General features: G+C 41.0%; 1 protein-coding gene across 2 annotated transcripts; it reads right to left on the bottom strand.

Moving 5' to 3' along the window:
• Window positions 1-74: 74 nt before the first annotated feature.
• aspscr1 (ASPSCR1 tether for SLC2A4, UBX domain containing) lies at window positions 75-23,535 on the bottom strand. 2 transcript variants are annotated; one of them, XM_044028810.1, is made up of 17 exons: window positions 19,887-20,072; window positions 19,609-19,664; window positions 18,824-18,938; window positions 16,314-16,414; window positions 14,110-14,167; window positions 13,964-14,037; window positions 13,331-13,883; window positions 12,334-12,393; window positions 11,766-11,896; window positions 10,393-10,474; window positions 10,228-10,294; window positions 9,822-9,884; window positions 9,043-9,095; window positions 5,378-5,429; window positions 5,193-5,262; window positions 4,509-4,696; window positions 75-384 (listed from the first exon to the last, which is right to left on the bottom strand). In XM_044028810.1, the coding sequence occupies exons 1-17, from the start codon at window positions 19,974-19,976 to the stop codon at window positions 374-376; spliced, it is 1,824 nt and encodes a 607-aa protein (XP_043884745.1). In that variant the 5' UTR covers window positions 19,977-20,072; the 3' UTR covers window positions 75-373. The 2 variants fall into 2 exon arrangements, with proteins under 2 accessions (XP_043884745.1, XP_043884746.1); XM_044028811.1 differs by lacking the exons at window positions 75-384; window positions 4,509-4,696; window positions 5,193-5,262; window positions 5,378-5,429 and adding exons at window positions 7,622-7,774; window positions 23,476-23,535.
• Window positions 23,536-23,545: the final 10 nt, after the last annotated feature.

Here is a 23,545-nt window from a genome sequence, read left to right as displayed (position 1 = left end):
CACAAACATCTGACGGAAACCTTTACAATGGCTACAATTCAAGTGCGGCTCATTTAAACGACTTAAGACACACATTTGTACAACAATCTTTATTCACTCTGTAAATGTTTTCACCAGCTGAATAAAAGCAGCCTCTTCATTCCAGAGATCGGCTGGAATGAAACACGTCGCGCGCTACATGGAGATGAAATAGTCACTATTTATCCTTATTTTGAAAAAAAAAAAATAAATAAATCTAGTTTAGTGCAGGCGTCGGCATGAAGTCCACTGCAGTGACAAAGTTGAGTCAAATGGCAGCAAAGGTTTCTAAGTGCTCAGCTCAGTCTGCGAGGCAGTGATCGTCAGTCGTCTGCTGTGGTCCGTCCTTGCATTTTTATTTCTTACCTGTGTGGGAAACAAGAAACAGCAATTAGAGACCACTCTCGTGTGAGAATGTGAAAAAATATGTGCAGTACAGGTAGAAAACAGTTTCTCTAGCTTTTTTTTTAGCTAGAGGAGATGGCATTGTCCTGGAAATGTGTCTTAATTGGATGTAAAAAAAAAAAAAACGCTCAGAAAAGCTCAGATGAGAGATGAAGGAGATGAAGAAGAACTGAAAGAACAGCAGACTCTTGCAGGTACCACTGATAGAGACAGAGGGCGACAGAGAGCAGGACAGTAGCTAAAGGCGCTCTCTGTGTGTGTGTGTGTGTGTGTGTGTGTGTGTGTGTGCATGAAGTATGACGCTAAACTGCAACCAAGGCAGTGAAAATATGAGTTAATATTCTGTGCAAACACTGAAAAACGTTGTGACAAAGTCAGAAGAGATGCACTATATAGACAAATGCTATTTGGACGTCTGACGTCTTACACTCGACCAGACGTGAAATATGGATACATTTTTACAATTCGTAGGTGAAACTGTCAATTTACACAGCAATGAGTACAGGGCAACTGTTGTGTTGTTGACATATCCCCTATGTGTGTTTTTTTTTTTTTTACTTATGAGGACTCAAAAAGCATGTCCGACATGTTGTCCAAAATGTGGCGGCATATTGCTGGGGGTGAAGAGGCCGCTCGTAACAACGGACCGACAAAAGGATGACGAGGATGATTCAAAAATAAAAGTAGACGTTTAAACACAAAACGGTGGCAAGGTTCATGACTGGCTTGCTTACTGTATGACATGAAAAAGCAAAGTCAAGTCCATTTGTAATCGGGAAAAAAAAAACCCACGAGTCCACAAAAAGCCACTGACACACATTAAGCTGTAAAGTCGTGGAGGCGGCTCTTCCAGAGGACACAGCTGTAGTCAAGGTTCAAGAACCAGACCCTGGTCTGACCAATACACCAGCAGAGACTGTAATGACATATTCAAATCCACATACAGGGCTTTAATATAGAGTTGGTCCCACTTTTGCAGTTAGAACACTATTCTTCCACTATTCTTGTTTATATGTGAATTTATGTCCATTCATGCTGTAGAGCATGTATGAGGTCAGGCACTGATGTTGGACGAGAAGGCCCTGGCTCACAATCTCTGTTCCAGTTCACCCCAAAGGTGCTCGATGGGGTTGAGGTCAGGTCTCTGTGCGGGACAGTCAAGTTCCTCCACACCAAACTCAAAGTCAAACCATGTCTTTATAGTTCTTGCTTTGTGCACTGGGGCACAGTCATGTTTGGAATAGAAAATGACCGTCCTCAAACTGTTGCCACAAAGTTGGACGCATAACATTGTCCAAAAAACATTGTACTTCACTGGAGATAAGGGGAATACCTGAATTTAACAAATCAATGACCATAACATGGCTGTAAGTTCTTTCTAGTTTACTTTTGTTGCATAACATCAAGAGACAACAAGGAAACCAGAGATCTGTGCATGGACTACGACCAAGTGTTGTGCTGTAATCAACTCTGCAATTTCTGTTCTCATTTAAGAACTGTTTACTGCCACATCCAGCCAATTTCTTTTTCTGTCTTTCTGTTTCAAGCCAATATGCTTTTCTGACATCTAATTTTGTTGTATAACCTCAAAACAAATTGCTATTTTTGACAGACGTGCCTCAAAATAAAAACACATGCATCAGTTTGGCACCACATTTATATAAGCCTTCAGAAAGCATGTGGCTCTATAATCCATACTGAATATGAAACAGAAACTGGATGTGCGTTGAAAATCAGTCACACAAAAAAAGCGTCATCCAGAGACAGCTGGAAAACCTTGAGCATCATGTGATGTGATGTCCAGTAAATCCTGTCAACACGGCTTAGATGCAATAGTGACCATCAGAAAACCTTTATTCTTTTTTTAAGACTAAAAGCTTTTTTTGGTGCAACAGAAGGTCACCAGATGGTTAAAGACTGGAAGTATGTCAGGTCTAATCGTGATTCTTTCACTACATGTCAGCACGCTCCGAGTTGTCATCAAAACCAGGTTAAACGATAGGACATGTTCAGTGAATGACAGTCTCAGACACTGGACTGTGTGTGTGTGTGTGTGTGTGTGTGTCCACACATGAAGTCTGTAACTCAAGATTGAGCTCCCTTCCGTCCTTCCCTCCCCTCGGCCCTTTTCTTTCAACTTTCCTCATGAAAGAAAAAAGCAGCCGCAACTTTCTTAAGAGACACACATGGACGCACACAGAGATCAGCCAGGAATAAAAAAAGCACACAAAAACACAAACAACACAGAGAAAATGGAGCAATGTTCTCCACAAAAACATCAAAATGGTGACCACCAGCAAAACCACAATAGGACAACAGACGAGCAACCGTGCTTGGACAGACCACAGAGGACATCGTGCCGTGTGATGTGGCCCAGCAGCGATCTCTCTGTCCCTGGGCTCTGAGTGTCTGTAGTGGTGTCCTGGGCCGGAGGGGAGGCACAATCCTGAACTAATTGGTTGATCCTAACACGCATCCTTATCTTCTGAGTCATGAAGAATGCTGCTTTCAGAAGGCTATTTCCAATTAACTGTGGTTTTGGGGGTTATTGTGTGTGTGTTTTTTACCATGACACGAACCGTGCGGTTTAAAAGCGCTCTGTTCTTTCTCAACAGAAAAAAGGGGAAGTGTTTCGTGAGCGGGAAAGCTCGAGGGGTAAACTATTTGTTTCTGTTTTGAGTGTTTACAATACACTAACCTGTTCTGGTCTGGTGGAAAAGCTGTCAGTGGGACTGTGGCGTGTGTGTGTGGACTGTGATGACCTGAGCAGGTGAGTCTGCTACAGTTAGTCTGTGGTTCAAAGCAAAGCAGGAGGAAACCAGCTGAGCTGCTATTAAAAGAGACCCCCCCCCTCTGGTGAAAATCAAGTTTTTGATGTTGTTAACTTGTCCATATGGTGTGTTTTATAAGAGCAACACATACCATAAGGGAGTGAAATGAGCAGGCCGAGTATTTCCACTTCAGAACTGCAGTGTATCCATGACGATGATGGTTTCAGACCGGTCAAGGTGTTATATAACAAACCTATTCCTGTCAACTTGCAAGGAGAGCCCTGCATAAAATGTATTTAATTCACCTTTTCCAGCTGCTGCTTCCTTCATTGAGTCCGTGTACGGTGCAAAGTATCATTGAATTGACTTTAAGGAATTTCTTAACTGTATGCAACATCCTTTGGTGCCATAAGAAGAGAGAAATTCTTGACATCGGGCACGATAACCTCAGGCAAAAACATCATCGTTAAAGCTCAAATACACTACCAGTCAAAAGTTTGGACACACTTCCTCATTCAAGTAAATGGAAAGGTGTGTCCAAACTTTTGACAGGTAGTTTATGTCACTCACTTCCTTTAGACATACCATAAAAAACCCCAACACAGCTGACTTGACTGCTTGCACCAACCCAGAGGTAGAGGAGTTGTGTTACTGCGTTTTTTGACGAGTTATCAAAAGCAACATTTGGCAAGGTATGACAGAAGAGTTTTGTGGTTAATTGATTAACTTTTTAATCCCACAATATATCTTCAAAACAGTTCTCTGGCCCATACCTACCTGACCTGCAATTATTTTGAATATTAAATTAAATGAGCTATCAATTCAGTTGAGAATGACAGAATAGAATGTCTACAGACGAAGATTGAAGCAGGCTAATCACCAAAGGAGTCTGCCATGAGCGTGTAATAGATGACATGCTTCACAAATATCTAATCATGTTTTTTTGTTGTTGTACTATCTTAAACTATCTCTGTACAACTCTTTAAACAGGACTGTAAGTGTTTTGTTTCTTGTAGTGAATGGAACATAGCAACAACAGGGTAAAACCTCAAGCTCCCCTTCATCCTTTCATCATTCATGGCATGTGCTCATAGTCACTTTTTCTTGTTGACACCAGAAAAGATGAACACATGGTCTGCTCACCAGTGAACACAATTTGAATTCACCACATGGGCACATGAAACGTTGATGATGCAGCAGGGACAGTCACGGAAAATGACTTCATGTTTATGCCTCATAACGTGTTGTGTAAAAACAATGTGTTGTGTTGGAGCTGGAGTAGAACCAGAGAAGGCACCATGACCATGTCCTCACCTGGAAGCTTGAGCCACTTGGGCACCTTGCCCGGGTCACATCTGGTCGTCTTAGCAGCCTGGCTGTGTGTAGATGGGTCTCTCTCTTCCGGTGTGGACCCACTGGCGTCTGATGTGTGCTCAATAGGAGCAGAGGGCTCCTCTGAGGCCACAGAGCTGGAGGGAGGTGTTGGGGTCCGGACTATGTAGCTGAGGTAGAAAGAAGGGATGAAGGTTATTTTTTATATTTCACAAGAAAAAAAGTTGCTTTTTGTTTCCCTGCAGAACGTGTGTTTCTGCTTAAAGCCGTGTTGTTGTTTTTGGCAGAGGAGCTGCGGTAAAAACTAAATAAGTACGAGTGAGATAAAGATCAAAAACATGGAGTGATGACCTTGTTAAAGATGCAACAGGGCAACAGGTGGGGGGGGGGTCACTTCAGGGAAAATGGCTCTATCTTTAGAAAGAGTGGAAAACTGTGTGTGTATGTGCGTGTGTATGAATCCTGTGTGCGTGTGTCGGAAATGAGGGCGTATAGGGGCACCTGCTGTTCGGGCAAAACCTCAAAGGGATTCCAATGATGACAGCTTTGTGACAGGAAAATAGGCTGGTTGCCACAGGATACAAGTGCATATATACATATATATATTTATACATAAATATACGCACTCACATTGCCAGGCACTTGTTTACACAAGCATTTGCGTACCTTGCAATGGACTCATTTGCTTGCACGGCTGAGACAGATGAATCAAGGAGTTCCCTCTTCATGTAAAAATCTATGGAGGAAACACGCAAACACGCACAACCACAACATGAGCTGTTGTTCTTTTACATTCTTCAGTAATTGCACCAGCTCCTAATTTAAACACGCTTATTAATACAAAAAATAACCTGTCTTATCGTCAGAGCCGAAGTACACCAGCGCACCAGGAAACAAGTTGGCCTGCAGACAGAGAAGGACAGAGAGGGAGAGGGAGAGAGAGAGAGAGGGAGAGAGGAGGGGGAGAAATGAACAGAAGCCTTCAAAAATATTTGGCACACAAGTCAGTTTCTGCAAAACACAGAAAAATGCAAACAAAAGTGGCTCCCGCTACACGCAAACCGAGCGCTGCCACCACATCCAAGTCAAAGTCAAGTTCATTTTTGAGGATGATTCATTGCTCGGGGATCTGAACCAGTAACCGTGGCTCTTTGAAGCAGACCACAAAATGAGCACCAATCAAATGGTTAGTGAAAACACTTTCACCCCTCAAGCACAACACTCCTCTCCTGTGATAGTCTTAATGGTTATAATGGACCAGTCGCAGGCAGATATTATCAAGCGTACAATTATGAGGTAGAGCCACAGACAGACAGACAGGCAGAAAAGCAGGGCACATGTCTGACTCAAATAGAAAGAAACAAAACACGAGTTTAAGAAAAATGTAATCTCTCTTCTCTACTCATGTACACATTTTTAGGAAAACAGAAGTATTAAGATGAACTGTATTAAAAATGGTGGTTAAAGATTTTGTCTCCTGCGGTCAAAAACCACTGATGAGGCGAAAGTAAATTTATTCTCAGGAATAAACATCATTAGCTATTCCTGCTTTTTCCCCAAAAAAATCCTGTCAAAGTGGGAGCAGAAAAATTCCGTATCCATATAGATCATGTAAATCCACTTTTTCCTTGCTTGAAAACTGCTAGAAAACTGTTAGAAAACTGTTCCAATTGGTTACAGTCATCCTCGGCTCTTTCAGAACATTATAATAAAACACTTCTTTACAGCCTTTCAAACACAAGTCAAATATGAGCTGTTGAGTGATTTTTATTTGAGAACACAAGCTGACAAAGGCGTTAATAGGCTTCTTTCTTGTCATTGTAGTCACAATAACCTCATTGAAAATATGCCTGATGAATACTTGATCATTATTTTGATTATTTGGCCATTCGGACACCCTTTCCTGATTTTTCAGCTTTGCATCCTTTCACGCAGTGTCACATATGAGCTCAAAATGAGTTATCGTGAAGCATTAACATCAGCTCTCGTTCATCCCCTGGACCTATTGTTAGCAAAAGTACTTAGTACATAAGTACTGCAGCAACATTTGTCAAGTGTCATTGTTGGAACATTTTCCATCTATTCTATCTCAGCGCTGCACTGCTTCAAAGTGGCAGTGTAAAAAGAGAAGCGACGACTGTAGCTGGGATTAGGCAGGTTTACCCACACAATGCCCTTTCTCTCTCTCTGGCCCTCAACCTCATCCTCAGTAACCGGTTGCTAAATTGGGCCACGCTGGCCTAATTGCTGTTATCTCAGGCCTGTGAGCAGGAAACAATGTGTTACAGTGAAACAACAGACATTCCTGATTCCTGCGATGCTGCTCCCCCTGGCAGCAGCCACACTTCCACTAAGACAGGTTAAGACCGGGCAACGGTACAAGACCCGTGTCTGTATATAAGAGAGAGAGAGGGTAAGAAAATCAAAAAGAGGAGTAAAAAAGAAAAATAAAGAGGCAGAGCAGATTCTGATGGAAGACAGAGGGAGAGACGGATAAGGGAGGGGATGCCTGGTATCAAAGGGCTTCTGGGTTGGGAAACATTCCTTTCTTGACATGACACAAAGTGATTAGAGAGAGTGTGTGCGTGCCTGAGTGTGTGTGAAAAAGAGGGAAAGAGAGACATATGCGTGTGCCCTTACGTCTCTGTGACATGACAAAAAAAAGATTAAAAGATTCTAAGTCTGAGTGTGTGTGTGTGTGTGTGTGTGCAACAGTGATGTATAGACGGAAACGGAACCAGATATAGTGAACTTTCATGTGTATCATTGTGAGGACAATTTGATTCATAAACCATAGAAAGTGCGGACATTTTGGCTGGTCCTCACTCTCTGTCACACCTTAAACGGCTGTTTACTTGATTTTAGGATTTGGCTTATTATTTTATGATTAAGGTTAGGCTAAGAGGCTCAGAAAGGTATTATGAACAAAGGTGTCCTCACTAAGAGAGCTGTACAAGAATGTGTGTGTGTGTGTAAGTACTTACATTTGTTACCTCTTTATGACCGTTTCTGGCATGAACACTGACTTTTTCAGGACCAGTAGCTGTCATGAAGACCAAAACCTAATCTGAATGAAGCAGAACCACGTTTCTGAGGAACTGGTTAAGTTTAAGGCTAAGATTTGAATTGTGGTTAGGTTAAGTTTAAGTATTGACTGGCTGTGATTAAGGTTAGGGCTAATGCTTTGTTTAGGCTGTCCAAATGATAGGAAGTGAATGAAGAGTCCTTTAACCGATAGCTGCTTTAACCTGTGTGTGTGAGAAAGAGAGAGAGAGAAGGACATGACATCAAGTGGATTAAAGATTTTCGTTTGAGCACTATAATGCTTTTAAGTCCCTAATGGATAGGCATGGTTGAGGGAGGGGGCTGAGGCACAAGAGAGGGATAGCGTAGTGGTGGTGGTGGTGCTGGTGGTGGAGTTGGGGTACAGGAGAGGGATGTGTGGTGAAAAACAGACAGGGTCAGAAAAGGACAAACATGTTTGAAAAACATAGAGGGAAGGATGATTTCCAAGACAACATCACATGAGATTCAAACATAGTGGCACCATGGGGACACACACATCTCCAAGAGTGTGTTTGAGGATGGTTATCGTTTGTAACAGTTCCCTCTAAGGAGCTGAATCTTGTCATCAACACAACACATCACTTCAAACAACTTTCTCTTCCTCCCCTTCATTCCTCCACGTTTTCATTCGTCTACTTCAGGTTTAATGATATAATAAGGCTGGACCGGAGCTCTTTTCGGTCCTTCAGTCAATCAGAACATTGATTTTGTGCATGTTGCAAGTACTTGACTATAATTTTGTGACTGTAATTTGACGTTAAATATATCCGTCTTTGTCATTTGTGCAAAATTGACATGATGCTGCAAACTGAGCTACTGCGAGGACAGAAGAGTTCCATTGCGTGTCTGTAACCGAGAACATTTTTTTTTTCATTGCATCTCTTTGCTCAACTGTTTCACGGAACGGATAGCTCAAAACTTAAAGGCAACAAAACATCAAGGCTGCCCATTGCTCTGTGTGCATGTGTATGTGTGTGTGTGTGTGTGTGGAGATCAAAGCGAGGCCTGTATTAACCCCATGTGCCAGCCTGGGAAAAATCAAGCCCAGCTGGGGTCAAGGACAGTGGAGAGGGGGGAACAAGTGTGAGGGTGTGTAGGAGCGAGAGAAGAGGGGGAGAATGGGAATGTGGTGAGTCTTTGAAGAGGAGAGAGGGACCAGCAGATACATTTTACAGTTAATCTGTGTTTGTGTGTGTGTGTGTGTATGTGCGTGCATGGACTTGTACCCACGGGGTCTGAAAAACTAGTAACCTATTATATTTGTGAGGTCCAAGAGGTTTGTGGGAACCGAGTTTGACCAAAAAAAAAAATGGTAAGTGCATGTTTTGCAGTCTTTGTTTTCTGGAGTTGGAGGTTGATGTGGTTTGTTTGAGTCAAATCGTTCTGTTTGTTATTAGGTATTGCATAAAGTGCTGTCCACACACCTAAATGACAACGTGAGGCTTCTTACCTGGAAAAGTGTTGCCGAGGGGTCGTTCAGAATGGTTTTTGGGGGCGTGATGACTGCAATAAAGATGTGAGACCAATAAAGGGTGAGATTAGAGCCAGGAAGGAAAGTCTTTTCACTCACATATACAGTACTTACACTGGAACCAATGGAATGTTTGAAATGTTGAAAAAGTGAATAAAACTTGGACAGAAATCTTGGCTGCAGATTCACAATTTGTTTAAAGCTGCAGAGCGTTATTATTCTGCCACTGCTTACTATTTGTGAACAGAAACATTGTTTTATTTTACATTTATATTCTGCGTCCTTTGTCTAATATTAAACCAGATGCAGAGGGGGTAAGAAGCGTTTAGCCTGTCAAAACTGCTGAACCATTCTGTTTGTCTTGACATAAAACCAGCACTTGAACATCACCAGGCGTCACAAGATTCAAACACTGCTTTACAGAGGCAGATAGTAAAGTGGAGCTTAATTAGCTTTGTGTGAACCCGTTCGACAACGATTTGAATGTAGCATGCACACGACAATTCCAAATACAAACTTCCTTAAAACTTTAGTTTACATCTAAAAAGTAACGATTTATCACTGTTGTATGGTCTAATAAAGGAAGTTGCTGAATTATTATGTACCTTGTACAAAAGAGTAAATCAAATCTACTTCCTATGAAATAGGATTATCTTTTAATCAGACAACACACATGACATCTTCAAACCTTTACAAAAGACATACAGGGTTAATCCTTGATGCCATCATTGATAAGTGGGAAATGAAATGACACTTACACAGGTAGAAATTGATCTGAGGATTCTCCAAGTGACTCTTGACGAAGTCCCTCACAGCCCCAACTGGACACAAAACACACAAACAAAATTAATATGCAGCTACATCAGTCACTGTGTGGAGTAAAAATATTTTTTCAGATGGAATTTCCCCCCAATTTGTTGTTCTGCTTCTTGTCGTGTTGCTGTTGGGGCTGAGGTAGATCTAATCCCTGGAATTACAGACCTGTCTCATTCTTTCTGTCTCTCTGTCACTCTGGTGTGGCTAGTCATAAATGTGGTGGGGGAGCCACAAGTAGCTTTAACATTGCAGCCATACCTGTGGCTAGCCAGCTGAAATGAACACTCTCCAGACACGCAAACACGAACACACATAAGCACAAGCACATACAAACACACACACACACACCTGTCTCCAGGGGTCTGAAGAAGCCTTGTAGAACATGTCTGTCTGGAAACTGGACCCTCAGGACCACCTGGAGACACACACACAGAAAAAGTAGGCTATGTTAAGTCTGTACATTTCATAGACAATAAACAGGATTTGGATTATTTGTTTGTCTCTTCTACTCACTTTGGGATATCTGCCCATCTTCTCCTTCATCTGGGATTCCCTCAGAGATTTAGTCATCAGTGGAGCTTCCTCCAACAACTTCCTAGAGGAAGAACCAAAAAGGAGACAGATTGAGTTACAATGAAATACACTATGAAATAAAAGCATAGCTTTGGTATCAATAACAACGAATAAAGGAGAAAAGGAAGAAAATGAGTAGTTGTTTCTTCTTCTAACCCCATCTCATGTGTGGCCATGTATACGTGTTCGCGTGTTGCAGGTTAAGTTGAATTGCTGTGGTTGGCCTAATTCCACCCCTGGTAATTGCAGTCATTGAAACTGTAGTAGCATAGCCATGAGGCAGCCAGCTAAGTCAATACAGACAAAGATTAAAGGATGCTCACGGCGAGGTCTCAACCTGACGGTGTTTGGTCGATGGCTGGAAGATAAACGTCTACACACAGCAGGTTTACTAATTGCTCTCTGTATACCATATTTAGAAGCTTTTGTAGTGTGCGTGGTGTCTCATAAATGAGAACATGTTTGAAAACACACTATGTCACAGCAGCTGTGGTCGGCTGCAGCCACATGCAAAGAGCGCAGAGTAAACTTCCCTGCATCTGTTTTGAAGAGGCACTCATAAATAAATAAAAACATCAAACTCACAATAAATAAAAACTTCAAAACACACGCAGTGATGTCCAGAATTCTCCCAGCCTATGCCATCTTATCACTGCAATGGTATTCAGCAATTAGGGATCATACATTGATAGAACAACCACAGGGCCAAATGCCAAACTGAATAATTATCTGTTAGCAACAGCCAAGAACGTGTCTTATCTGGATGGGTTTCTGCAGCAACAAAATATTCAAATTCAGGCCTGGTTCACACCAGACAAGATGTGCTGAATGGGAATACATGAAAAACATTAATATTGTATTTCTAAAGCTATTTTAGCAGCTATATGTGAAGAGAGTTGAGGCTAGAACTACAGGAACTACAGGAAAACCCTGTGCAGATGGTGAGGGGCAGATTGCCTCTTACTCTCTAAGGCATAAAGGCTAAGATTTGAGAAGGAACATGACCAAAGAAAGGAAAACGTCATTATATATATATACCCAACAGTCATCATTGTTTAAAACCGCTGAGGAAGTTTGCCTCACAGGCATGTTCACTCTTCATCTCTTTCCACTTCTCCCTCGCCCTTTCCGACTGACTACTTCCCCGACGTTCCCTGACACAGCAGAGACGCAGCCAGTGTGAACATACGCACACCAATGCACACAGGAGCTCGACCAAGCAGCCATACAATGCATCTAGTGTGAAACAGGCCTAAGCCTCACACATAGCCCTCTGATCTACAGTCAACCACCACCATCCTTTATTCCCCCACCTCTCGCTCTTTAGCTGGGCGAAGCGCTTCCGCACGTCATCCATTGTTATTTCAAAGAACTCGTCGGGCAAATCCTGGTGGCCCTCAGAATGACGAAACTTTGAGTCCAGGTGGTAGATGAGAGGCTCCCTCTAGAGAGAGAAAATGACAAAAAATGATTAATACAGGAATCGCCAATGAAACATCAGGGCTATTATGTCTGCAGTTAGAACAAGTGGCCTGAATGTGAATCAAGCACCGAAATGAGGAGTTTGGCTGTGAAGGTTGTCAGTCATCAGTGTCACAGACATATTCGGTTGTTAGCTATAGGCAGCTGGACTTCCTTGAGATAAGTTGATGACATCTTCACATCTCATCTCAACAAAGACACTTCTTCAGTTCTGGGCAACTGGGGAAAACAGAAACCTCTTAAATGAGAGGGGACTCATCTTCAATTTAACTCACACAAGTCCCGTTGCCTACAGCTATCTCCTGAGGACAAGTGATGAGTTACTGGGATTTTACCGTGTTCCTTAAAGATGGAAATCTACAAGAGAGGAGATAGACTGAAACGAGAAAGTGGGTTTACCTCAAAGACCCCGTCTCCATGATCCATGTCCTCCACTGGCGGTTTGGCCATGACGGGAGACTGTGAAAGGAACAGAAAATGCTACAAATTATACTCTATTACTCTCATATAAAATCTTATTTTGTTTTTATTTTCAAGCCCTGGATGAATAGAGGAATCTACTATAATTATTTTAAAAAGATAACATTGATGCTGTTCCACCACTGCACAATGTCTGACTTTAAAATGTAGTTTCACTTCAAAGAAAATAATGTGTCAAACAGAGTGTTAATGGCCCGGTACAGAACTGGCAGTAACGTCCGTCCTTGGCGATCCGATCTCATGCGAACAGTGTTAATTACGACTGTTCCCACCTGGCATTAAAACATGTGCCCGATGCGTCTCTTTCCCTGGACTGTATTCAAACACGCACTGACAGCACGTTTTTAACAAGTGTGATGTGTCAATTATCAACGTGCATGCTTGAACGAAAGCTCTATTCTCACTGCTGTGTAGATAAGACTTTAAAAACGCGAGAACAAAAGAAATCATGTGGTGATCTGTGTTACTATTTTGGTGGTGGCTACAAATTAAGTATGCGCACTGACAAGTTTATAAAAAAAAAAATGTGTAACCGTAGCAGGTCAGAGGATGTCAGCTGAGAGGAGGTGGTCTCTAATCTGACCTGAGGATGGATTACATTCATGCATGCCCAGGAATGTGACCACATCAATCCTCAAACCACCTCCAAATGTGTTTTTTGTGATTGGATCCGAGGACACATTCTGGACGCATTTGAAGTGCTCGGATCTGTGCTTGATCTCCACTTGATCAGATCACTCAGGACAGATGGATCACTAGAGTTTTTTTTGTCATCTGAGGTTAAAAGTTGTTCCCGACACTGTACTCAACATCTGAAGTTTCTATTTAGAGAACAAAATAGTCTTGAAATACTGAGCAATTTTATTTTCCCATAACAAGATCAAATAATTCCTTGATTCACAGTGATGAGGCTCACCTTAGAACTAGAACTGTGGCTGGATTTGGCTTTCTTGGCTTTCGGTGATTCGACTGCAGCAGTCACAGCAGACAAAGCGGAGGATGAAGATGGTGAGCGGCCCACTGCCCCAGGGCCCCCAAGACGCTGACCACCTCCAGAGAAGGGAATGAAAGGGGCTGAGGAAACGTTGGGTGAGGAAGAAGATGAATGCGAGTTTAGTCCCGATGGTCCAGCTTCCTCACGATCTTCCTCTTTCACACCTCTCTCGACAGGTGGGACCTTAGGCCAAACTGCATCCTGGGGATTCACAACCTCTTCCTGTTGAACAGAAGGTGTGCTGGTGGCAGAGGCAGGAGCTGGCACAGGCAGGGTTTCCTTTGGCCTATTCGGGCTTGAATTTCTAACTGGCATGTTTGTTGAGGGTAACTCTGGATGTGATGGAACAGGATCAGGCTGAGAAGAGGAGCTATATGTGGTTTCCTCTGCAACAGGGATGGTTGGTATAGCAGCTGTTTCAGTTACATTGGTGCCATCTCCCTCTCCAGGAGATTTGTTATTTTTGAGTAAAAACCTTTAACAGAAATTTTTACAATCATTTTATCATGAGCATAAACTGTGAACATGATTTAAATCATTGGACAGCAAGCCCACCTGACGATGGCACTTCCTCCTGTTAGACCCAGTGACTTCAGAGTGGCCTTCTTTAGTGCTTCTTCCCCACTCACCTACACACATGGAGTTGTGTTAAATCCACTTTCTTGTCTTGAAAAAGGTTGAGTTAAAGGGATATTTCATACCTCATCTCTCATGTAGACACACACAGGAGTGGATTCTGACTCTGGCTCGTCCGACAAACTGACAGGGAGAATGAGGAGAGAAGAGACATGAAAATTAAGGGTGATTGATTTTTATTTGCTTAAGCTGTCACCAAACAAAACCCACAAGTGACTCTCTTGTTGGAGAAATCAGCTCTGTGATTTTACAATAAAACCTCATTCGTTGCAGTGGCATGCTGTCAGCATGTGTAAACCATGTGTGCACAACCCTGTGTAGAAACTAACCGAACCATAAATGTTTTACTATTGTTCTCCTCAACTCTAAAAATCAAAGCTTATCCCTCTGCTTCACAACATTCCCAGAGCTTTTACGCTGATGTGGGGCTAATATTAATTTCATGGAAGCAAAACTTCCTTGGAAAAGGATCAAGATATGGAGTGATGTCATTTGATAGAGATGAAATGAGGGCTGGATGGACACATGAGCACCTGGGACCTCACAGCTGGAACTACTGAGTAACAGCTGCGTGTGTGTGTAATTGAGTGCTGGTGATGTGTGGGAAAGTTCAAACTTCAGTAGAGGAGTGATGAGAAGAAAGAATTCTCATGTGACACAGTGTTCGCCTGCATTCATTCTTACACAGTGACCAACTGACTGAAGGTAAAAGCAAACACACAAACACATCTGTCATCTATACCTTTTTCCTTTCACCCCAACTGGCCAATGCACATCTCTCTGAGAGTCTGGTTCTGCCAGAGATTTCTTCCTGTTAAAAGTTGTTTCTCTTTTCTCACTCCACCGACACCTAGTGCTTACTCATTGTGTGAATTGTTTGGTTTCTTATCTCTGAATAAGATTGTAACATTTCTGCCTTAGGGCTACACAGTAGAGTAGTAGTTAGTACTGTTGTGTTGCAGCAAAAAGACCCCTGGTTCATGACCCCTTTCTGCATGGAGTATGCAGCATGTTCTCCCCGTGTGTGCATGGGTTTCCTCCCGTGTTCTCCAGTTTCCTCCCACAGTTAACTGGACACTCTAAATTGCCTGTAGTGATAAGTAAGAGGGTGAATGGTTGTTTTTCTTTATATGTTACCCCAGTGATGAACTGGTGACCTGTCCAGAATGTATCCTGCTTGGGTGACGTAAGTAGTAACAACAGCAATTACAGTTCAAAATAAGACCTGATAGTCATTAATGGAGACTCCGAAATGTGATTATTCTCATAAATACTAGCGATAACACTGTGCGTGTATACATCGGGCTATTAATTGCTCTCTCCTCTATGTAACGATAACTTTTTGTTATTCGCTGTAACCATAAGTAAAGCTACAGCCACCATGAAAGTCATTGAGGATGGGTTGGGTTGGTTGGGTTTAGACAGAAAAATGTTGCTCATGCCACACCATGTTATAAGTCTCATCCTTGTCTTTCATTGCCTTTTGTATGCCAGGGCTTGGATGGCCAGCTCTATCTGTCCATTGATCAAATCACTGGCATATTTGTTTGTCAAAAAGGCAATACTGGTTTTATTACCTCCATACTTAAGGTCCTTCATTATTCCGAAACTCAGTTGAAATTATGATCTTGGCTTACAGAACATAGTTTTAAAAATGGCCCAAAAGTCCGCTTTGAATTGGGAAAACGGGCGTTCAAATTTGTTGCCCCATCAGCTTGTAACAATTTACAAAAACAGCAGAATCTCAAAGAGCTGGTCTCACAGAATGTTTTAAATTAACTTTGAATAAGCTGGAGTCATGTGAATGTTTTACACTAGCCTGTATTATAGTTGAATTTCATTCACTTCTACTCACATCTTGCGAAGGAAAAACAGAGACAAATTATTTGATTAGAATTGACAAATTTGAAGAACAGTAAAATTATAGAAGCAGTGTCACACAGTCAACAACAAGCAGGAGGATGGATTTTTTTGCTTGGATTGATTTGAAACGAACTAGGCTGTGTACCTACAACAATGAGGTGGGACGTGAATCACCATTGAGAAAAGAAATGCACAATTCAGTGATGTGCACTGGTAACAACAGACTGAAGCAAAAGATCACAGTACTGTGAAACATTTTACAATCTGCAGGTTAATAAACATGAATCTGCTGCTTCTGCAAAGTTATTATAATTAGTAGTTATTGTAATTTTAACATTGCACAGCCCTACAATTAACCTTTTAATTCAATATGTACACACACACACACACACACACACACAAACACCTGATCTGAGGAAAATGTGTGAGCAGGTCCCACAGACTCTGTCCGCAAGAGAAGGAACCCTGGAGCCGAGAGCCATCCTCCATCTGAAGTGCAATCCGCACCTGACAAAGAAGAAGAAGTTTTTGAGCATGCACAAACAGCAGGTCAAACTATGATTAGTTCATCTGCACCTTTAAACTCATAGTACATTCAGTGTGTATGAATTGCAAGTGATAACAACGACGAATAAAGATGGATTTGATCCAGAACCATACGATTTAAATCCTCAAGATAAAAATTGAATGTTTTCTTTTAGGTCACTGGAACATGTAAAACATTTTAAAACTACTTTTTAATAAAGTAAAAAGTACATACACATACTATGACTAAAGTCTAAAATAAATTCTAAATTACCTTTTCCCCCAAAATTGTATTTGCCTCAATAAAACAAGTTTAAAATATATGTGGATGCAAAAACTGCACTTCAAAGCTCTTTCACGCTGTAAGAATGTGTGACAAAAAAGGAAACACTACATCAAGTTTTAGCTCTGTAGGTGGTCATTTGTAAACTCTTGGCTTAACGGTCTAGAGTAATTTTGCAGGGAGAAAATTCTTTGAAAATCAAACCTGATTAAATTGCACATCTGGGCTACAAGAGTAACACCAGGCATCAGAGTGAGTCTGGTGCCTGGTGTTTCTCTTTTTTCTTTTTCTTTCTCTGAGCAATTCTACAAGCTGTTTATGTTTACTCAACAACCATGTTGTCTCGCACAGAAAGTCTGCTGCACGTCGGCACACCAGGAGAGATGAAAAGAGCAGTTTGGCTGTCAACGGCCAAACACAAAACACTCACACACCAGCTTGGCCAACATGAATGTTAAATATGTGTGTGTGTGTGTGTGTGTGTGTGCGTGTGTGTGTTTGTATTTGTTACATCTTTAGGACCTTTCTGGCATAAACACTGAACTTGTCAGGACCAGTGGTCCTCATGGGGATCAAAACCTGGTCCTAACAAGGCAGAACCTCATTTCTGAGGAACCAGGGGCTACTTTGAATTGTGGACACATTATGCTTTATTTAGGGAGTCCATATGGATGGAAGTCAATGCAGAGTCCTAAGAAGAACAGCTGCACAAACCTGTGTGTGTCCATGAGGTACAAAACTGAGTGAGTCCGAGTACATAAAATTTGTGTGGTATTAACAGTAAACCATCATCATCAAATGAATAAGAACAAGAGATCAAACTCAGCTGTGATTTTACTGCTTAGATTATGACGCCATGATGTCATAGGAAACTACAGCTCACCTACAACAAAGTGTTTATTTTTTTCAGATACAAATAGGAGAGAGCGAGCGAGAGAGCACACATGGAATTTATGCATTTTCAGGTACTGATAATATTGATATTGTTTTTTTATATCTGGCCGAGTATCATTTAGGATTTATTCTCCCAGAGTTAATTATGGGCAAGATATGCGTTACTAAAGCACCAAGACTTTTCCTTTTCTTTCCTCTTTGTGTTTTGTGTTTTGGCCAAAGGTTGTTTGACATGGCTCTTATATCAACTTTTATAGGTCTCTTTGCTTTGTTATACAGACCAATGATATACTTTAATAACTTAAAAGAATTGTGGAAAAATCATGAAAATTCAGATACTTCCATATATGGTATGAGGTTTACTGAGGATGATGAAGATCAGCTTTTTATTCAACAACCTATGGGAGAGTTTGACTGATATGAAACACAGCACACATCGACGCTAGGGATGAAATATGTATTGATTTAACAGTAAACTGTGCTAAAACTCACAATGGTTAATATTACCATTTTTATTTTATTTTTGTAGCTCTTATTAAAATCATACTCATTATGATATAGCAGTAAAGTCAAATAACAGTCTTTCAGAGGCAGACACAATTTGTATCAATTAAAAAAAATGGTGGAAGCCATTGAGACCACTCTGGAGGTTTTTCCAACCACCTCAAGTCTGAGGTATTGTTGACATGTTCGCTTTCATAAGAACAGTGAGTTGAACTTGACTGAGGATGTCATCTTTTTTAAAGGAACATGCCAAGGTTACGTGCCATATAGGAAAGTGTCACAACCTTTAGTATTAAATACGCTTGTTAAAACATCACGTTTGGCCACTGCACACAATAAAATGCTGCTTCGATTAGAACCCAAGTAATATATTTTGCTCATTTAACAATCCTACAGTCATGAAATTGATTGTGAAAGTGTTGCAGTAAGAGGATCACTATGGACTCATATAGAGGACCTCTCTGTGTAAAGGACAATTGCTGTGCTGTATTAACAACTCTTTTGAAGGCTGATAATCTCTTCAGTAAAGTTTAGAGACCTGGAAAATCTATAACTGTAACTCTTTGCTGGTTTCTTGGTCTACACCATCTCCCAATTATTTAATACATATATGACTGTTTTTTCCTTCATTGCACCATTATTATATCAGCAGCATCATCTGAACTCCTCTGAAGTTATTTTTGTACTTTATGAATTGTATTTGATCAAACCTGGCTGTCAGCTGCAGCTTGTTTCCTTGTGCTTGTCACCATTTCCAGTTTTGCATTGTTGGGTAGGTTGGCAAACCTCCATGGCACCGTGAGGTCAATAACAGTCCTCTGAAACCTGTCATGAGGTGTAACAGACGGGAAAACGAGTGAGCATTTCTATATATTCAACAAATAAAAGGAAACCATTATGTTTGTCAAAGTATCTCTTGTTGAAAGCTGCCGAGTTCTTCTGTCATTAAAAGTGACGAGAGAAGAAATCGACACAATCGTTGAGGGTAATTTAGATCAGTACATTACAACCTGTAAATGTTTAAAGTTTAAACGTCCTACAAAAGGAAATAAAGACAGACACCATGTATTAAGGGATTAATCCTATTAAAGTAAAGGGTGGATTTGAATACAATTCGTGTGTTATGGCCTAAGGAAGACAAAGTATTGCATTTGTATTGTATTATAACTGTGTGAACATTGAATTAAACAAAAATAAGCTTATTACTCATCGCAATAAAATAATATTTCCACTTATTAAACCTTCAGCGGCCAGCTGCCAGTTCACACATTACATTTACATTCCTGTTCATGTTCTATTTCTCTGATGCATTTGTAAAATGTATATTGTCTAACTTTGTATCTTATTCCTATTACTTTCTTGTATTTGTCACTTGTTCTTTTTGCTGATGACACAAGTACATTTCGCAGTGTGGGATGAATAAAGTCAAATCTAATGTAATAAGAGTCAGTGCTGAGGCTAATATTATATTAATATTATGTCATAGTATACTCACTTTAAAGCGTGATCGTCCGGGTTGAATCCATGCTTTTTGCAGACGTCCTCTAGCACCTGAGGATGACAAATATCAGCGAATTGTCCCAAAGCAACTTGGACCACGATATAGCGACCACAACAATGTTAAATCAGAAACTGATCTGTCACTGGCTAACTGCTGTTAGCCAAACAAGCTAACACAAGCTAACAGTTTGCGCTGATTTGAGAACGAAACAACACACAAAAACAAAATGTGACCACCAGAATAATGCCGTGAAATGCATTTAACACATTAACCTGTAACAACGGGGTGTTTGCAGACACTTTGACGGCTTGTCTTCTTCCATTTGGAGTGAGAACAGTCACTGCTGTACCACTGGCGGCCATTGTGTGTCGTGACGTCACAGTGTTTGTTCAAAAAAAACAACCTTCATTGGTTCTACAGTGGCATCACGGTTTAAAGGGCCAGTTCATCCAAAATACCTGGAGGGGGGAAATGTAGACGTTACATTTTATTTGTGGTTCTCGTTTCTTTATAATGTCTAGTGACAAAACAGTCCTCGTCACATAGATTGTTATGGTTTGTCATTCAGAATTCCAAATATTAAAACAATCACAAAAAGCGACAAATGTTGATATAAATATATATTTCAAAATTATGACCATATCACCTCTGTATTACTTTTTATAGACATGGGTGACTATTCAAAAAGTAATATTTAATTTTACATTTGACAGAAATGGAGGTATACAACTCAAAAACCTCCCATTACGCATACATTTTGTGTTGTCGTGGTTTAGGTTGTAAATTAAGACAGGATCTTTTAAAGTGGGTCATCGTGTAAAACATGTGGGAAACACTAACCTATTGTATCAGTGAAGCATTCCATACATCTCATTTTATTTTTATTTTTATTTTATTTTATTTTAATGATATCTCAATAAATGTATGGAGAAATGTGATACTGAGCCTGCATATATTTGACATGTAACAATGTATGCACAGTAAATAATGACAATCAATAAAACACCTCCTTTCCTCTGCTGTAACAATTCAAAATGTAACAAAATACTGAAAAGGGCATTGTGTAATCCATATTTTTTAAAAACATCCAAACCAATATCAAGATAATTATTTTTCTCCTGACCTTTCATCTAACCTATTTTAAAAACATCAGTCCAAAACACAGGACAATCATCTCACATCTACCCAGACTAATCTGCCCAAGCACGCCTTCCTACTTGAAGCGAAGTGACCCTCACAAGACAAGATGATAGATCTCATCTGCAAACTGGCAACAACATCTCCAATCTGTTCCCCATATGGATGACTTCATACATGTACCATATGCTGCTTGACATATGATCTTTAGAGAAACATAGAGAATCAAGGCCATTTTCTGTCTCAGTGAGGATCCACTTGGATCAAAGCTCGAATCAGACTGGACAGAGAATGGGACACATGGTGCCAACAGATGGAGAGGTGTGAGGCCAGAGCTTCACATAGAACAGCCTGACCGACCACCTCAGATACGGGAGAGAGAGAGGGAGAGAGAGAAACAGAGGTGAATACAGCTCTCAGTTCTGAGGGGAAATTGCTGCCATCTGAATAAACAAACAAACAAATAAATAAACAGTTTCCTTCCTCGCTCAGCAGGGTAGAAACTTCAAAACTATGCTGGAATGAAGAACATGAAGACATCTGTGCAGGGAGTCTGTAATGCCCTTCACATTTTCACAAAAACAATTCACAGAGTAATGAATGGCAAACAGATATGCCTAATAAACACAGGGTTTACTCACTTGTAAACCCTATCAAAGTTGGAAAACAAAATTTTATGGTGGCGTGTTGCTGAATGTCACGCTTAAAAGTGAACACTGAAAGTAGTGAGGCTCTTTTATGGCTTCGATCATTGCCGTTCAAAGTCTCATTTGCCTCTCGTTGGTTTCGGGACATAAAGCCATTCAACAAGGATGAGGCAAATTAACTTTAAAAAGACATACTGTATCTGGGACTGTTTTAAACAGCAGCAGTCGGTGCCTTTCCATTATGGTGTTAGCACATGGAAAGACCAGAGGGTTTTATTCAATGAAAGTACAGTCAGAAAGTAAAGTCAGAGGCTGACAGAAGGTTCAGTTGTGTGGCTACAAGAACAGTGCTTTTAGAGTGGGAGTTATGTGTGAGAATTAAGGACAGAATGGTTAAATGTGGCAGAGATATGTTCAATTTAATGTTTGATATGGATTTAAGCTCCAGAAAGGATGAACCACCTGTAGTTTGGAAATGCATGTCATGGTCCACACTTTCGTAAAATCATAAAGTCTCTCAGCCTGGGGTTTGCCAACCTTTCTGAATAAGTAGCTGGACAGTAGTTCTCATATTTCTGATTAATTCAACCTTAACCACTGCACAAAATACATACAATTCAGAACTAACCATCTATCCATTCATCTTCTACCTCTTTAGTCTCCATGTGAAGGTCGCTGGGGTCGCTGTGCCAATCTCAGCTGACATATAGGCGGGGTACACCCTGGACAGTTCGCTAGTCCATCACAGGGCCATATATAGAGACAAACAACAATCCACTCTCACCTATGGTCAATTTAGAGTGTCCAATTTACCTTGCAATTTACTATTGCATGTTTTTGGACTGTGGGAGGAACCCAGAGAACCCAGAGAAAAGCCACACACACAGGGTTCAGACCACATCCCACGAGCAAAGGCAAGAGAGCTAACCATTAAAGGCACTCATTTGTAATTGTAATGCGCTTTTCATAGTCTCGTTACACTTTTGGGGGGTTAAAGTCCCTTACACATCAGCACGTAGACTAGCGGAATTGAACCTTTGAGTTGAAAGGCGACACGCTCTACCACTGACCTAACATCGCCCCAATGTGACGGTTGTGGTCATATTATGGTACTACGTGTGTGACTGAAGGCACAGTGGATTAAAATTCAATATGAATTCCTTTGTTATGTATATTACAAACCACAAAACACAATGCTGTAAACTTGCCGTGGCCCAGTTCAGCCCGAGGCCCGATACTGGTCATCAACCCAAGGTTTGGAAAACCCTGCTGTAAGCGAAGCTCCAGTTACCTACAAACTGGCAGACAAAACACAAGTACATGGGGCGAAAGATCGCAATGGTGCCAATGAAGCATCCAGTTCAAATATGAGATTAAACTGTGACGAAAATGTACAGCTCTCTGGGCTACAGCATCAAGACAGAGGAGAAAAGGAAATGTGCTGCACATAAGACTCCGTTAACTCAATTTTTACGGCAATTATAATGATTATATGATTATATATTATTAATGACACAACAAAACCATATTGCAGATGATTTCCAGAGGTCTTGTCATGGAGATGAACTTGTGTGCGCACATGCTTGTATTTTTTACTTCTTTAGGACATTTTCTGGCATAAACACGGACCTTGTCAGGACCAGTAGTCCTCATGAAGACCAAAATCTGGTCCTAAATGAGGCAGCACCTCATTTCTGAGGCACTGGTTAAGTCTAGGGCTATGATTTGAAGTGTGGTTATAGGTTATGGTTATGGTCAAGGCCAGAGATGAGATATTGTTTAGGCAGTGAATGAATGGAAGTCAGTGCAGTGTGCCAAAGAGAATAGCTGTGCAAACCTGTGTGTGTGTGTGTGTGTGAGAGTGTGTGCGTGCGTGCGTGCGTGTGTGTCAAAGAGAGAGGGATGGAATGAGAAACACAGGAAGAGAGCACAAATACCACGACTTATCTAATGTTTAAGTATAGACAAGTACAGCGATATATATGTATATATATCTGAGTTGATATATATCTTATCTCCACAAACATAAACAGTGGATATGCGGGTTGCCTTCTCGACCACATTAAAAAAAACTTACATGCGCCTGGGTTGATGTGTTGGCCCGTGGTGTCTGCAGCGGATCGGCCTGTGTCCAACAGCAGCGACTT

The sequence above is a fragment of the Solea senegalensis genome, linkage group LG6, assembly GCF_019176455.1.
Source record: "Solea senegalensis isolate Sse05_10M linkage group LG6, IFAPA_SoseM_1, whole genome shotgun sequence".
Lineage (NCBI taxonomy): Eukaryota > Metazoa > Chordata > Actinopteri > Pleuronectiformes > Soleidae > Solea > Solea senegalensis.
This window is presented reverse-complemented; position numbering and strand designations above follow the sequence as displayed.